General features: G+C 36.0%; 1 protein-coding gene across 8 annotated transcripts in view; it reads right to left on the minus strand.

Moving 5' to 3' along the window:
- The window catches only part of LOC149537805 (uncharacterized), a 99764-nt gene that overhangs the window by 73164 nt on the left and 8583 nt on the right, over window positions 1–18017 (minus strand). For all 8 annotated transcript variants that reach the window (XM_089799188.1, XM_089799191.1, XM_089799190.1 and 5 more), the window contains 2 exons: window positions 5824–5918; window positions 5509–5666 (listed from right to left, as the gene is read on the minus strand). In XM_089799188.1, coding sequence (XP_089655314.1) covers window positions 5509–5666; window positions 5824–5918 — 253 coding nt within the window. The remainder of the gene's footprint in view (window positions 1–5508; window positions 5667–5823; window positions 5919–18017) is intronic.

Here is an 18017-nt window from a genome sequence, read left to right on the forward strand (position 1 = left end):
TGCACCTCGAACTCCTCGCAAAGAACTCATTAACAAGGGATTGCACCTCGAACTCCTCTCACAGAGAACTCATTAACAAGGGATTGCACCTCGAACTCCTCTCACAGAGAACTCATTAATAAGGGATTGTACCTCAAACTTGTCTCACATGTAACTCATTAACAAGGGATTGCACCTCAAACTTCTCTCGCAGAGAACTCCTTAACAAAGGATTCCACCTCGAACTTCTCTCGCAAAGAACTAATTAACATATATAAAGAATCACTAAAGTTGAGGCTCACATAGCAAGAGCATCATTCCCCACTATACCAAACTTATCCCAAAAGTGGCAAAACTTCACTCTTGGAAGTGGCTTGGTGAGAATGTCTGCAATTTGTTCCTCTATAGAAATGTACTTGGGCTCAACCTCTTTCCTTTGAACCATATCTCTCAAGTAGTGGTATTTGATTTCCACATGTTTGGTTCTATCATGAAAAACTGGATTCACCAAAAGCTTCACACAATTTTGGTTATGACACATGATCATAGTAGGTTCCAAAGGGCTTCCCAAATAAGCTCTGCAAGTAATTTACAAAGTTGCATCCCAAATAAGCTCTGCAAGTAATTTATGAAGTTGCACAACAACTCTTGCAGTCACACATGGTGCAAGAAGTTCTTCTTCAAGTGTGCTCTGAGCTACATAAATTTCCTGCTACACCAAGAAACCATGGTTAAACCTAGGTTGAAACAGCATCATGAAGTACTCTTCCTATCAAGCACATCCAACCCAATCTGAATCAGAGAACCCCTGCAAGTTCATCTCCACACAAGAATATTTCAACCATATATCAACTGCATATAATATATATATCAGGCCTTCCTTGTGTTATCCAAATACATCAAAGAACCAATTAACTGCCTGTACATAGTAGGGTCAACTCAATCTGAAGTGATTGCATCATCATGCAACTTTTTCAGATTATGTAGATTATGTATGCTTTTGAAGAATCACTATAGCCAACAAATATGTCTTTCCTTCTTGAAGGTTCCAACTTTGATCTTTTCTCTTTTGGAACATAAATATAAATAGGACAACCAAAAATTCTGAAATAACTGATATCTGGTTTGATGCCTATAAAAGCTTCTTCGGGAGTCATGTTGCCTAGGATCTGACGAGGGCTACGATTTTGAATATGAATTGTTGTCCTGCAAGCCTCGACCCATAGAAAAGTTTGAAGGCTTTGATCATGAATCATAGTCTTTGTTGCCTCAACATTTGCTTTGTTCTTTCTCTAAACTACACCATTTCATTGAAGATTATAAGGGACACAGAACTCCCTCTTAATCCTAGCTTCAACACAAAAGCTATGAAATGTAAATTTGAATGATCACTTATTGGCGAAGACTAACTGAACTATATAATTTTATCTGTGTGAGCAATCTTCAATATAATTCTGAATTTATGGATACGAACAGATCTTCCTATCAATGTCTTAGTACTGATTTAATTCAAGTAGATATAGAATATGCAGATCTGAATTTTACTGAGATAGTAATGCCTTGTTAATGAGTATATTTCAGAATTCACAAATGCATATTATATATATATATATATATATAGAGAGAGAGAGAGAGGTATGTTTACGTAGGCGTGTGAGCCTATGTAACCATACATCAACACATAACTAAAATCCTTTAAGAGGCACCGATCAAGTGCTACAATTCTTTAATATAAACTCAGCCTTAATTAAGTCTACCGTCCGATCATAGTATCGGTTCATATTAGAGTCAATACTAGTAATGTACTTGATCAGATCGATATTACTTGATCAGCATTCAGGATTATAATGATATGGAATATATATATATATATATATATATATATATATATATATATATATATATATATATGTTTGAGTATGAATGCATAACTAAATAATAATATATATAAATCTGTACATATACATACATACATACATATATATATATATATATATATATATATATATATAATCAGATTTAATATACTGATTTATCATCAGATATATAAAACACACATATATTATTTTGCTTCAATTTCCATGAAGCTAATATTCTTAACATGAAAGATACCAGAAACATATTCTCCTCCATTATCAAATCTAAGAATCTTGATCTTCTTGTTAGGTAGATTTTCAACAAGTGTTTTAAATTCTTTAAAGCGGGACAACACTTCGTCAGATTCTTTAGACTTAAGAAAGTACATCCAACACACACAATAAAAATCATCTATGAAGGTAACATAATACCAAAAGCCACTAAGAGAAGCAACTGACATAGGACCACATAACTAGGATTTTTTTTGCTCTACTTTCCTTACAATGAGAAGTACTCTTAATGTTCTTACCTAGAACACATCCCTTGCAAACTCCTTCATGGTTTTAGACTTTGGTTCAGCTTTGGAAGATCAACCACAATGTTCTCCATAGAAGATTAAGTTTTGAAATTATGATGACCAAACCTCTTGTGCCAAAGTTAACTTGAATCTGAAATATTACAAGGTAAAGCTTAAATGGGACGAGCTGAAAGCTTGCAAAGGTTGTCATGATAAATTCCAATCTCACATGTTAATTGAATGTTGGAGTTCTTTTATTATGCAAGAACCTTTCCATCAGCAAAAGCAACATGATAACCTTTGTCTTCTAATGCTGATGTAGAAATCAGATTCCTCTTAATACCAGGCACAAAAGGAGATCACTCAAGTGTAGAGGAATTTTGGAATCCAATTGAAAAGATGTAGAATCAGCACCTTTAACAGCATAGCTTGCATCATCACCAATAATGACTTAAAGATGAGAATCCTTTTTTTTCAAGTTGAAGAGGTGATCTCGGTAACCAGTAATATGTCGGGATGATCCACTATCAATCAGCCATCTATCACTTTTTGAGGGAACATTGCTAGAGAGTGCAGAAATAAATAAGAATCCCTTAAAATTTTCACTTGACTCATTTTGAGGAGATGAAGTTTCCACATTTGCAGCAGCAACTTGAGGTTTTGATCTAGAGTTGCAATCTCTAGCAAAGTGCCCATAATTGTCGCATCTAAAGCACTGGATCCTAGAAAGATCCTTTTCCCTTTCTTGGAATAAAGGACTAACTAAAAGTTTTTACCGATGTATGTTTTGAAGTTTTCTTTCTTCACTTTTTCTTTTGAAGTGTGGGCTGCAAGTACATGATCATCTTCATGATAACTTTTACATCTATTTCCCTGTGCTTCTTATCTGCATTCTTTTTTAATGCAATCAACTCTAAGTCTATCAAATTTTGGAAGCTAATCTCTTTCCCTAACACCTTGAATGAAAGACTCCACGAGTGGGGAAGTCCATTCATAGCAAGCATAATTAAATCCTTATCTGCAAAAGACTCTCCAATTGCACTAATTGATCATTTGACTCAGTAATCTACATAAAGTATGAGACTACTGACTCACCTCTAGCCATTTTCACATGCAACAGTTGACATCTTAGTGCTAGAGCACTACTAGTATTGTTGAACTCATATTTATCCTTGAGAGTCTTAAAAATCTCCTTGGTTGATTCCAGTTTTGAAATAAGGGAATCAAATGATCCTTAACTGAATCAATCATAATCTTCTTAGTCATGATCTTATATTTTTTCCATTGAGTTCTTTTGCTTCTTCAAATGGCTCTGCAACATCAGAATTAACATAATCCAGAAGGTCATTCTCTTCAAGTGCAATAATAACTCTTGGCTTCCATGAAGAGAAATTAGAAGAACCGTCCAATCGGCCTTCTACATTGAAACAGTTCATCATTGTCACTAGCTGAAAACAAACAACTCAAAGAAGAACAAGGAGATAGCTGATACAAAACAATTCTGGTTCTGGATTGAATTCTCAGACCGGCTCTGATACCATGTTACATTTTGCACTAGAAATAGTATAAGCAGAAATATGAAATGTAAAAAACTCAGAAAAACAAAATGACACCAATGATTCTTATCCTGGGAAAAACCTTCCTACTTGAGGGAAACAACCCAGCCCACACAAATGTAGATCTTTATTGAATGTTGTCAAATAATACAAAAGTCTTGCGTATGGTTGAAGTTCTAAAACTCAAACAAAAGCCTATCTCCTTTTAGCAAGAATTATATCACAGTTTCTCAAACATCAACTGAACACAAAACTGATTCTCAGAACAAAATCAACAAGAATGTAACTTGAATAACACAGATATGTAAGACTTAGCACGTGAAAAATATTGTGCTAGCAATAAACAGAATTCTGAGAATATGAATTTGAGTTTCTCAGCACTGCAGCACACAAAACTGAATATATTATTCCATTGAGAATAATTGCACCACAAATAGAGAAGACCACACAAAACAAAACAACGCCCAATCAAATCTCCTAATATCAGCTACAAAATAACTTAATGGAGAGGAACCTGAATGGTAGTCCACAAGTCAAAGACTGTCAGCAAGCAAACAAAACGGCTGAAAGGAGACGTGGTGTATGCAAGCCATTGAATTGACAGAAACTGTACATATAAAAATGAGCGGTGCCATAACTAGCTGTTGCACAAATGCAATGATGGAGAGCGCTTGAGAATATAAGGAACCAATAATAACTGGTGCCCAGTCAGCAATCGACTTGAAATACAGAATATAAGCCACAATCAAGGTTGATGATAAAGAACCAACAGAATCAAAACTGAGTATCAAATGCATGATATTTCCTGAAGCATGAGAGAACAACGAACCAGAACATTAGCAGTCTCAAGATATAATACTAATCAGAGATAGAAAAGAGAACATTGCAAGAGAATCAACAAGAAGAGATAGCTCTTGTCATCCACACTAGACAGCCCAATGAACAGAGAATCAAACAGTTGAGGAAGAGATCTATCTCGCAGCTACTTAAGACTCAACAGATTTCATGTCCAAAATTCAAATTCATGGTTTTGAATTTATATTTTAGGACATAATCTAGATTATCATCTTTTAATGATATGGAGAAATTAGAGACTGCATCAAATATAATAGGGCCATTATTCATGGTGTTACAAGCAGAACCAAGGATTTTATCAGAAGTTATGATATGTTTGCCATCTTCTAAAGTCAATAAAATAATGACTGGCAAACCTCTTCAACAGTGGCCTTCTATCCCTCTTCTAACATATGAAAGACACATGTACTGATAGGCATTTGGAGAACTAAGGGTCATTCTACTGTATTGCTGGATTTCCTTGTCAGAGAACAATTTCAAATATCCTATTTTCCCATTTCTAGCTTTATGCTGAATATCACACACTTTACACCTCTTTTATGACTGATATTTAAAGATTCCCTTAACACCTCTACAATTTAGATAGATTTCAGATACATTTATTGCAGGAACCTCAAATCTACCATATGACAAACTATTACTACTTTGATCATCATTAAAATTACGAGAACAGCCAGAAGCCGTAGTGGTATCTTCTTTAGGAACAGATTTTGAAAAAAGTTCAAATAGAGAATATCATATAACCTGAGAAACTGCTTTCCAAGGTTCAAGAGAGATGATTGTGGGCTGAGATCATCATCATCTTGAAAATATGGGAGGTCCGCTCTAGCTACCCTGCTTCTGGTAATTGCTTGTCCTGGATGGATTTTCAAATTTGAATAGTTACACTGCCCAGTTGAATGCTAACAAACAGTACAAAAAAATTCAAAATAGTTAAGTTATATGTGAACAGATAAAAAGAAAATTAAGTGCATTAATTTTACTGATCTCTTCCTCTAACAGTCAATAGTAAAGACATTCAACTCCAAATTGGAAGAACAGAGTGCCCAGTGCATATACTTCTGATGTCAACTTGCAGTTTGCCTTAAATAAAATTTCATGTCCAACGTGCCTCCCAAATTTCAGCTTCTTGCTGCATGATTTTTCAACCAAACCTACCAAGATTAGCATTCTATTAGCTCATTGATAATGTAAAACAGGAACTTTTGCCTTCTCAAAGATGCATTAAATTTCACATAAAAACTATGAAATGACAAAACAACAAAAAATAAGTACTTTCATGTAAAATCCAGGTCAATTAAATCCAGGTCAATTGGTAAAGGAGTTCCTGAAAAGAAAGGTGGATTTAGAAAATATTGAGAACAAACATGAAGAAAAAGAGCAGGAGGAGGATAACGGCAAAGAGTGGTGGGAGGCCAGGATCCCCCTCTTAGGGAGAGAGTGAGAAGAACATTAGTGCCAAGCATAGGATTGTCGATGAAGAGGGCAGATCCAAGTGTCTGTATACCGAACAATTTTCTGAACTCTTGGAAAAGTTAAATAGGAACAGAGTGATGGAAAAACGCATTGGAATTTCGCCATCAAAGGAATAATTAAAGTATGGATAAACAAAGAACGGCATTGTCCTAAGCTGGAGGTTAGCTTCTGGGCATTAGAGTTTCTGCATATTGTCTTTCAATTGAACTATGATGGTCCATGGTTCATGGGGAATGTGGGTCTTTATATTCATGCTTGAAATCCTAGATTTGATCCTCTTCCAGAGCTACTTAAGGAAACTCATGTGTTGATAAGAATGTACAAGCTTCCCCAAGAATTATGGTCAAAGGAAATCTTGAAAAATAGGGTGTATGCTACTAAAATATATTTTCTGTTCCAATGCAACTGGAGGCAATCGATTGGCTACATATGCCAGAATTCATGTTAAGGTGTAAACTTATCGAGCACTATTACATTGTCCTCAATTTTGAAAGTGTATTAAAAAACTGGATTATGAGTATCTATCCATCATGTCTCAAATGCTGGAAAGTTGACCATCTAGCAAGGGATTGTAAAAGGGAGACAGGTGATATATTGGTTGAATAGAGAGAGCAGAAGTGGAGACAATGGGCCCAGTCTTCCAATCTAATTTGGAAAAAGGAAAAGAAAGAGATTTCCTTCCTAAGACCCCATCTTGGCCAAATCAAAAATTCTCTATGAAGAAAGGTATTAATAATACAGAGGAGTCCAATTAAGTCAGGTATATAATTAATAATTAATAATTAATAATTAAGTCAGGTATATAATGCTCTGGAAAATATAGATAATTTATGGGAGTGATATTGAGGTGGTAATTTATATATTGGAGAATTAGGAGGAATTGGAAGAATGGAGTGTTGCTACCATTTTAGGAGAAGAAATGGGGGGAAAAGCATTACTGAAGTGGATACTGGGAGAGAAAGGGAGGAAAACTAAAGGAATTGGAGGATTTGGAAAATGGGGCTCAGGCCTCAATGAGGAAGTATATCGAATCAGGAGGCAAGCACCTCCTTAGCAGAATAAAACAATGAAAATCATTCACTAGAATATCCATAGCCTAAATAGCCCTGAAAATACTGCCTTCTGAAGTGGCTCGTTGAGAAGGAGATTCCAAACATAGTTTTGTTTCAGGGGACCAAGATGGCAGAGATAATGTTAAGGACGTTCTTCCTCAAATGTGGAGAAATGGAGGAGTAGCAGTTAATCTGGATGGCCTGGTTAGGGACCTTGCTATTCTCTGGAATATAAATAGATTCACAGGCTGTGATGTCCCCTTTCCGAAATAGGATTTAATAATAAATAATTATAAAATATAACATTTAATCTAATTACAGGCAGATAATTGATAAACCGTCAAATATAATTACAATAAATAATATAGACGATCATAAAAAATAACAGCTATTGGGAATGCCCTGGATAAAACACTAATTAATACCAAATAACAATTATCGATGGAATAATCAAAAAGGCATCTAACAGCAGGGAACATATGGCTAACAGTGAATGAGCATCACTGATAATAGCGATCAATCAAAAAGGCATCTGACTGCAGAGAGCATATGGCATCAAGAAGATCGCCTCACATAATCATAGCTTCGTAATAACGAACACTGTGATACTTCAATAATGGGAGTAACGATGGTAATAAGCAAAATAGTGGTTTATTTTGTGTGTGCGCCTTCCCATGCAATTTCATCGGCAGCTGAGACTTCGTGCATATTGCCACAGACAGATAGTCGCAGTTAATCTGGATCGCCTGGTTAGGGACCTTGCTATTCTCTGGAATATAAATAGATTCACAGGCTGCGATGTCCGCTTTCTGAAATAGGATTTAATTATAATAAATAATATATATTATAATTACAAGAAGATAATTGATAAACCATCAAATATAATTACAATAATTAAGAATGTTGATCATAAAAAATAACAGCTATTGGGAATGCCCTGGATAAAACAATGATTATGCCAAATAATGATTATCATTGGAATAACAGTAGCACATCAAATTGATAAGAAGCCGCAATTACCATCGATCATTTGCTATAGTAAAAGAGCATCGCTGATAATAGCGATCAATCAAAAAGGCAACTGACAGCAGGGAACATATGGCATCAAGAAGATCACCTCACATAATCATAGCTTCATAATAAGGAACACTGTGATACTTCAATAACGGGAGTAACAATGGTAATAAGAAAGTTGTGGTCTGTTGTGTGTGTGTGTCTGCATTTCAATGCAATTTCATCAGTAGCAGAGACTTCCGTGGGTATCTCCACACACAGTGAGTCAAAAATAGTAGATACCATCCCTTGATAGTGATTGTCAATTAAGAATCAAGATATTCTCAGAAAGTCTGGACATAACTAAAGTCTTCATCATTGGATATATGTTGATCAAATAATACATCACAATAATAGTCCCTCAAGCAGATATCAATGTCTAGATAGTTTACAGACTGTATTGTATAGCCCTGTATGTGCTCAATAGAAGTGTGGGAGGATAACAATAGGATTTGTGCCTAACACACGTTAATATTGATTCCACTGGTGGATTGATACCCTGCCTAGTGGAAGTCAAGGAATTGTATTAATCTTAAGTTTCATGGTGCGATACTCAATAATAAATCTTATAAATCATAAATTATCATAAAGAAGCAACAATAGATATTTGGAGGAAATAACAAGTAGTTATGAAGAGGTGCAATGAAGGGAAAGATATGTTTCTTCACCATCAGAAGATTGCAACCATCAAACTTTATAAGATAAACATTGGATATTAAAACATTGGATATTAAGTCCATTATGGGGAATCAAGGGAGGAGCTGAGGAAAAACAGATCAGTAAAGGACCAATCTGGAATCAAAAATTATTCAGGAAAGTCTGCATTAGTATTGGCATTGGACATTCAATACAGCAGTTCATTTCTAAACATAATTTGTGGTATGCATTATGGTTCACAAGTGCTAATTTAGGCAATATAAATAAGATGAATGGTAAATAAATACAGTTGTCCATTATATGGAGTAATAATGAATACAGGTCTGGTGTGTGCTAATGCATGGGCCCCGCACCCATACCCCAAGGGATTTAGTCTCGCCTCGGCACACCCCAATGGGTGAGACAGTCTGGGTCATGGGGATACCCTTTGTTAACAAAAAAATATGAACATAAGTCTATATTTATTATGTATATAAATATATATATGGAAGGATCAATATAAAAGGGATGGAGATGATCGAAAGGATCAGATAATTATATATATCTGTTAAACAGAAATTATATATAATATATTAATATATTTCTTAGTGATCTAATATAGGTCATTATCTCTATATATTTATATATATATATATATATATATATATATATATAGAGAGAGAGAGAGAGAGAGAGAGAGAGAGAGAGAGAGAGAGAGATCGGGTATGAGTCATTAATATATAAAATTATAAATAGCCAATTTTTTATTCAAGGCCTAATAAAAGGACAAAAACCCCTATCCACCTTCATGGGGATAGGGGGTTTGTGTAGGGAGAGGCCGAGTAATTTGTTCGCATGACAGGAAGGTCCCAAGATGAATAAGAGCCTTGAGGGGAGGGGGTTTGTGTAGGGAGAGGCAGAGTAATTTGTTCACATGACAGGAAGGCCCCAACATGAGTAAGAGCCTTGAGGCATCTGCTGTAGACTGTTTCATGAGCCCTAGCACAATACACCATCCTCCGCTGAGGTTAGCAAAGAGTTAGGGATGAAGTCTAAATATAATAATTGTGGATTGTATTATAAATAATTAATTATCTCTAGCTTAATAATTTAAATAACGCATGATATTGTGTAGTAATGTATATCACTGCATGTTAAACAGGCAGTCCCTAGTAGGAGACATTACACAGGCATGCTTGTGTCCTAATACCTGATTTTATTACTATCAGGTTTAAGGATGTATTGAGCAATGAGCCTTCTACTCACAAATGTTTATGGGCCTAACACTATTGGGGAATGAGTAAGGGTTTGGAAAAAAATTTAAAAATTCTAATCATCAAAACCCAAGAGACAATTGGGTTATTTGTGGTGATTCCTATGCCATCGTATTTCCTGAAGAAAAGAAAGGTGGAAAAGCCTCCTTTTCAACTGGTGCAATGAATTTAGAATTTTGAGTGGAGCACTAGCAGACATAGCTCTGACATTTGGGTTGTTTAGTAGGACTAATAGAAGGGAGGAAGAAAATGTCTTGTGTAGGCTAGACAAATTCCCAATCTCTTCAAATTGGTGGCTTTCCTCTATCTTCTATTATTCAGGGGTAGTTCATTATGGTGGATCAGATCACAAACCAATGACATTAATAATGAATAACGGCAAAAACTTCAAAGATGTCCTTTAAAATGGAACCTTTTTCATATGAGCATTCTAACTTAAGATTCATTAACAAAGTGGTGGTAGGCAAATATTAAAGGCTGCAGTAGATTCATTCTTCAAAAAGGACTTGTTGCAGTGAAAAGAAAAGCCAAGGTCTGGAACAGAGATTCATGGGTAACTTATAAAAGAAAAACAAGGAGGAATTAGAATTGCAAAATATAGATGCTGACATTTCAAAAAGTGGATTGTACTGATAATAATGGAGCATAGCCAAATTTTGAGGATGGGCACCAATGTGACATGTCCCCGTCATAATAAGGATCACAAGATACCACCAAAGGAGACAGTCCATTCTACCACCATGAAGGAAGATTATTGTCCATGTCATCAAAAAAAGATAAAGCAGTTTATTAAAGAGTGATGGCGTTCATCCAAATACTTGACCCATATGGAAGAGTCGCCTCTTTCAGGTGGTGGCAAGGAATGTGTCCTCCCTTTTACTATCGGGGCCTATAAAATGACAAAATCATCATTGGTAAGAGCCATTGAAGCTTGTAATCAGAATAATTACAAACAGTAGAAAGATGAGAACTTTTATCAGCAAGATAGTCTACATAGTGTTGATGCAAGTTTTGTATCACTTACATAACATATTAGTAATTGGATGTCCGATACGGAGTATCAAACATACAATTCCTCTCTTGAAAAGTTATTGTCCGTGGGATATGAGAACAACTCCAATGTTCCTTACACTTGTGGATACTCACTCAGTTTTATCGATGTGATTCGCTGGTAATCACATAGGCAGCCTTACGCTATTCATTCAAGGATGACTTAAGCTTTGGTGGGATGATGGAGATGATTTTGTATAAATGCTAGGTGATGTTGATGGTGACAGTGATGGTGGAGGATGCAGCGCCAGATAATGTTGATTACACGAGGAGGCAATAATGGTTCTAATGACTTCTACCTTCCTAATTTTCTTAGAATGAAATTCGAATACCTAACCACTTGCTATTCTACTCCTACTCCAACTACTCACTATTCTACTCCTACTCCTATCAATGGAAAGGTTAGCAAATGGACGGGGATCGAATCCAATGAAGGCTAACTAGCGGCCCCACCTCCATAGATGCAATGATTCAAAGGAAAATGAACTAGTTTACCACACAAGGCTTCCCAACCAGCCGCTAGGATGCTAGTGGCCTAGTATTGATCCCTATCAAACATCTACCAACATCACCATACAATTAGCCATCTACTTCTACTCTAGCAACATGAAATAAAATCCTACTTTAATTTGAGAGATGAGAAGAAACATGCAATACACCAAAATGATCATGTGTATCCACCATGCAAGTCACAACAATGAATAGAGAACAATTTTGATAGTATTATGGCAACAATTCTCCAACATAACTCTCCTACAAATGAGAGCAAAATGGCCTTATATAGAGGCCAAAATTACAACCGATGGTAGAGATCAAAATGAGATCAACGATCCAAATTGGATCCTAGAAACCCTAATTAGGGTTGCCACCCCATCAGCCAATGAGAAGCTGTCACCTCATCAAGGGACCAATGAAAAAAGTGCAAAAAGTGGCAACCAATGAGAAGGCACCAAAATGGTGGCCAATCAGAAATAAACACTTGTCTTATTCTAGAAGAAAGAGAAATTGCCACTTGGGCTTACATTAAATGATCTTCTAATATAACTCTCCCTTTTCTTTCATTTTCTTAGCTAAGGCAATGAACTTAGCTAGCCTTTCGCTAACTTCCTCCATAGGAGGATAATGTGTGTGCTTCATCTTGAGTTCAGCTGATTTCACCACATTGTTTGTTGCTTGTAGTATCTTTTCATGATCCTTCTCATACTCTTTTGCGAATCCAATAAAAGCATCGAGGGAGGAAAGGGTGTTCAAATGCTTCTTTTTGATAGCAACCTTTCCTAGCTCCTCCAATCTCGATCCAAGTCCTATCTCATTGATATCCTCTTCTCTGATGTCTTCAAAATCAAGTGTTGCTCCGATGTTGCTCATCATGGTTGTAATGGAAGTGTCAACGCCTAGGCTATGATGTGCAACCGCCTTCTGTATATCTTCTTTGCCAAGGGGGATTGTCCTTCCTTTAGTCTATCCTTTATCTATATCATGTTTACTGTACCGACATTGGTATTGGTTATTCGCTTCATTTTCGAGAAGAAAGGTGTTTTGGGCATCATATCCTCTGTCTTTCTTAGTGTTTGTCCCCTTAAGATTCTTGCTTGTACTAACATCCTCCATCTCGTTACCCTATTACGGGATAGTAAAGTGGTGGACAATTAGACTAGCAGAACCAAGGGAGGCAATCCTTACACTAGAACGAAAGAAGGAAGTCAGCTTAAGGACCCCTTTCAACTCTAAATGATTTGAAGTTACCTTTAGCTGCATCATGTCTACTGTACCGACATTGGTATCGGTTATTCGCCTCATTTTCAAGAAGAAAGTTGTTTTGAGCATCATATCCTCTTTGTCTTTCTTAGTGTTTGTTCCCTTAGAGTTCTTTCTTGTACTAACATCCTCCATCTCGTCGCCCTATTACGAGATAGTAAAGTGGTGGACAATTAGACTAGCAGAACCAAGGGAGACAATCCTTAGAGGAGAACAAAAGAAGTCAGTCAACTTAAGGACCCCTTTCAACTCTAAATGATTAAAAGTCACCTCCACCAATAGCCGGATCTTGACTCTTTTGGAATTTAAGATCAGACTTTGAGAATTTCAAATCCCTTGAAAATCAGAATTTTACTCCTTTGGAATTGTCCACCTTTGGTTTCAAAAATCAGACTTTCACCATGTATCTCCTCTCCAAACCAAAATTGCCTAGGTCTGATATAAAAAAGTACAGTCTCAAATGGAGAAAATCAGAGTTCCATCATGTATCTCCTATTTCACAAAATCAGGTCTGCTCTCAAAAATTGCCAAGAGTGGAAAGTTCTGCCCTCAAACAAATCTGCCCAAGCATGGAAAGTCTACAATTTGCCCTCAAAAATCACCTAGGGCATAAATCGCAGCCCCAATAGAAGGAGAAAAATCACCAAATAATGCAAAAATCTGCCTCCAAGAGAAATCGCCAAGGTGGAGAAAAGCTGCTCCAAGCCCAAATTCGCCCAAAATGGAGAGAGGACTGCTCTTGCTAAATCGCCAACCTTGAGGAGGAAAAGTGAGAAGTGAGGAGAAAATGGGAGAGAGGCCTCCTCTTATACCCAACTTCCCAATTTCCTCCTAGCTGGCTGACTTGGACCCTGGGAGCAAGAAAAACAGTAATTAATGCAAAATTATGGCCCACAATTAAATACTTAACTAAAAATTAACTTTGCCAAAATGAAAATTCTTTTTAAAATTGCCAATTAGTTCCAAATTGCAAAAAGAAATTAAATAATGCCTTGGGGGTGTTAAATATTTCCATTTAATGAGGATTTAGTAATTAATACGTCATTAAAATTGGATTTTGGCTAACCAAAAGCCATTTTTCAATATTAAATTACCAATCTCATTAAAGGCAAAAAGTTTTCAAAGCAATTTTAATCTATAAAAGCCAAATTTTGCAATTTTTATCCAAATCGATTTTGCAATGCCATTAAATTTTTATTTTTTTGACAAAAAATAAAATTGCCTCTAGAGTCTAAAATCGATTTTGCAATTTGACTTCATCTCGACAAAATTAATTTTTTCACCAAAGAAAAATTTAAGATTTTCCAAAACTCAAGTCTAACAAAAATTTCCCCTTTGAAAATTATCCAAATTTACACAATTATATCCAAATTTTCAAAAGAAAACATCTAAGTACAAATTTACAATTTTATCCTGGCAAGTGTTGCTTTTTTGAAAATTTTGTCCGGCCTAAGGATGAAATTGCTCGTTCTAGAAAATCAAGTTGGAATCGGGTGAAAATAAGCTAAACCTCTCCCCTCTGGCTTGAAGGTGTCCAAGACTCAAAATTTTCAAAAAGCAAATCAAAATTGTTGGACGATCCAAAAATTTGCCAAGGCGATTAAAAAAAAGGGGGCTCCCCAAATTTTTTGGGCAATGGTGTGAAAACCTCACAACACATAGTAATATAAAGAAATACCAATGAATACTTCTTCAGCAATACTCATCGGGATTCTGCTAAAGATAATCAAGACAGATCTTGAACAAGCATATAGATCTCCCTTTGTCTCGAACTATCATTTAAAACAACTAGTAATCTCATATCAACTTACAACTTACATATTATTTGATCAATTAGTTTTAGATCTATTAATTTGTAATTAGATAGAGATGGATCTGTTTATAATCTTTTGTAAACTCCCCATTATTATAGAAAGAAGATGGTGTTAAGAAAGAGGGCTCATATGCGTTGTCATCTAGGTGGAGGCCTTGAATGGATGTCCACCTTGCCTGCAACCAGCACCAAGAGGGCCAAAGTTCCACTCTTGGGATTAGATGGGACAAACAAGGATCCTCCATTACAACCTTCTCTCTGACTTTATAATAATGGTTACTAAGTCTTAACAGATGAAGCACGGATAGGGAATGCAAATACAAGCACCCCACTAGGTAGGGATCCCTAATGGATGTCTATGTTGTATTATGAAGTAATTGGTAAAATACTTGCTTATTATTAAAAGAGACCAAAAGGTCATTATATATAAAAGAATAAAACGATGTTTCCTTAGGAAACGATCATAAAGAATAGAAACATTCTATTCTAACAGAGAAAGCTAAAAAAGCTAAAGCTAACTAGATATTTTCAATAGATTACCATTAAGACGATTATCTATTATCATAATATGTTGCATGGCACCATGGCCAAGAGGGCCAAAGTTTCACTCTTGACCTTAGTGTGGGATAGCTTCGGGCAGAAATTTGTATTTCTTCTCTCATGTATGATATTCTCAAGTGGAATTATTTCTACAGATACCTAAAGTGTTTAAGTAAAGTTGAACATGATGGTTCAGTTCAGATTGATCCTATGTAGTTGCTCGCCTCCTTCATGTGGTGTAATGTTGCTCCTTAAGTTTCTGTATCTATGTATTCTAAGTTTGCATTCAAAAAGCCCTACTTTTCATAGTTTCCCTAGCCGTCATTGTGCATGCAAAGGTTCCAAGAAAACTGGCTTTCAAACATACTCTTGCTCCCCAGTAAACTACGTGATCTCAATATGGGGTCGTTACGTTAAGGAATGTTGCCTCTTGATCTAGGTCTAGAATGGTTCCAATTGGATCATAAACTCTCACTAATAGCGTTTCTTCCTTTGATGTTATTGCTTAAGCAACTACTCACTCGGATGCTTCCTATACATTATCTTAAAGAACCTTTGTCCTACCACCTAGTTATGCTCTTGCAGTTGTGAACAATTACTATTCTATTATGTGACCTTTTGGATGGACCGGCTTGAACAAGTCTTTAACAAGGAAAAGGAATAGGGATGCTAGTACTAGAGTAACAAGGGATAGACATTGGTGATCATCGCGATACATTGTTACTGGTCAACTACGGGCGATCTCTAGGTTGGTTCTGGCAGGCTTTGTATGAAACCAACTTTAAAACCATTTATAGAGTGTAATTTATGCTTGGTACGGTATGGATACGCCTGGGATGGTATCTACAATGAAGGCAAAAAGATTCTAGTAGTAAATGATTCTTCTAAAAGAGATAATCAAGACAGAAACATAGTGGATGATGGTCGTATGGTCGGAGTAAGGTTTGGATTCGCTCAATAAAGGTCAAGGGGATAAGGGATAACCTTTTGATTGTCCCTGATTGAATATTGAGGGTTATCACTTTATTAAGGGCCTTATGTTCCCATTGCTTGATTTCTAAGGGCAAATGTAAAAAGGCGTTACGTTAGGGACTCTGTGACTAATAGCCAACCTAATAGCGACCTAATAGCCAATGATATGTTGGCCAAGGAACGAAACATTTCAATCAAGATTCAGCTTGATAAAAAGAAGGAAATGACAAGCAACTTGTAAGGCCTACAAAGATTGATTGGCCGAACCAAGCCATCTCACCCACTAATGCTTCTATCACTAGAGTTGTTGGGTTGCGCTAACCTTCTCTCACTAGCTGTTGGGCTAAGAAGCTGTGATCCAAACCAAGCCACTTGCCTCAAAAATCAAAAGTGAGAAAGCGACTCTCAACCAAGGTTAACCCTTACCTGAATGGAATGAAGGTAAGGGGAGAGGATCAATTAAAGGAGTTGATTTTGATTCTTTAAGTGTCCTACAGAGCCAGCAACCAATAGAAAGGTTGTGCAAAATCCAAATCGAATTATACACATCTTTTTGACCAAATAATTGAGGAAATGTTTATTTGGTAAGATGTAAACCTAACCTTAATTTGTTGCTATTATTTTAAGGGAAAATTTGAAGACAGATTAGGTGGGGACATCACTGTGATATCCCCGACTAGATATTTGCCTCAATTTCTCAATGAAATCTCAAAAAATTTAAACAATTAACTTCTTGCAATGTATTTCAGATTAAACCAGCAAAACACCATAAAATATTGACAAAGCTTAAGATAGAATCTCATAGGATTTTTTATCGAAGCAATGTGGAAGTTTGGATTTTGTGAAGATTAGTGCAACTGAATATATAGTTGTATTTCTTCTTTTTCATATGCTTTGCTCATTAATGGTTCCTCAATGCATTTCTTTCATACCAATAGAGGATTGTGTCAGGGATCTACTCTATCCTTTTTTATTCCTTATTGTTCCTGACGTTCTCGGTAGATTCCTCAAAATTGAGCAAGAGAGAACTAATCTAAAAGGGCTTCAGGTCTTTTCAAAGATAAGGAATGTTTCACACTTGCAGTTAATTGATAATACTCTTCTATTTGAAGAAGCCAATGCATGAGAAGTATATTTGATCAAGAAAATTCTAATGCAATACGAGTTGGCAGTTTGACATAGGGTAAATGCTAGAAAATTGAGAATTTTATTTTTAAAGCACAAATGTCAATAAGGATTGGAGATTCAAAGGATTATTGGTTTTGAAGTTGACAAATTACCAAGCAAATATTTGTAGATGCCCTTTGTACATATAAGCGCTTTGGAGTTCGAATGCAAGAATGTTATTGGTAGTGTTCATGGTAGATTGGCATCTTGGAAAGGTTTACAGATTTCAATGACTAGAAGAATCATGCTCATCAAGGCCTCTTTTTGTAAGAATTTTCCTTAGGGCAAAATCACCCAAGACCAAGAAGCACAATAACTAGCACCAAAGAGACCAATAGAGTATGATCAAAATAACAATATGATATTCAATTGATTGTATAGTACACTAGGAGTGCCTGTATATAAAGGCCTCTGGAATGCTTCTAGAATGTCTAGGAGTTAGCAATATGATAAGCCTCACAA

The sequence above is a fragment of the Cupressus sempervirens genome, chromosome 9 (assembly GCF_028749045.1).
Source record: "Cupressus sempervirens isolate cs-2001-9-10 chromosome 9, ASM2874904v1, whole genome shotgun sequence".
NCBI classification, from domain to species: domain Eukaryota; kingdom Viridiplantae; phylum Streptophyta; class Pinopsida; order Cupressales; family Cupressaceae; genus Cupressus; species Cupressus sempervirens.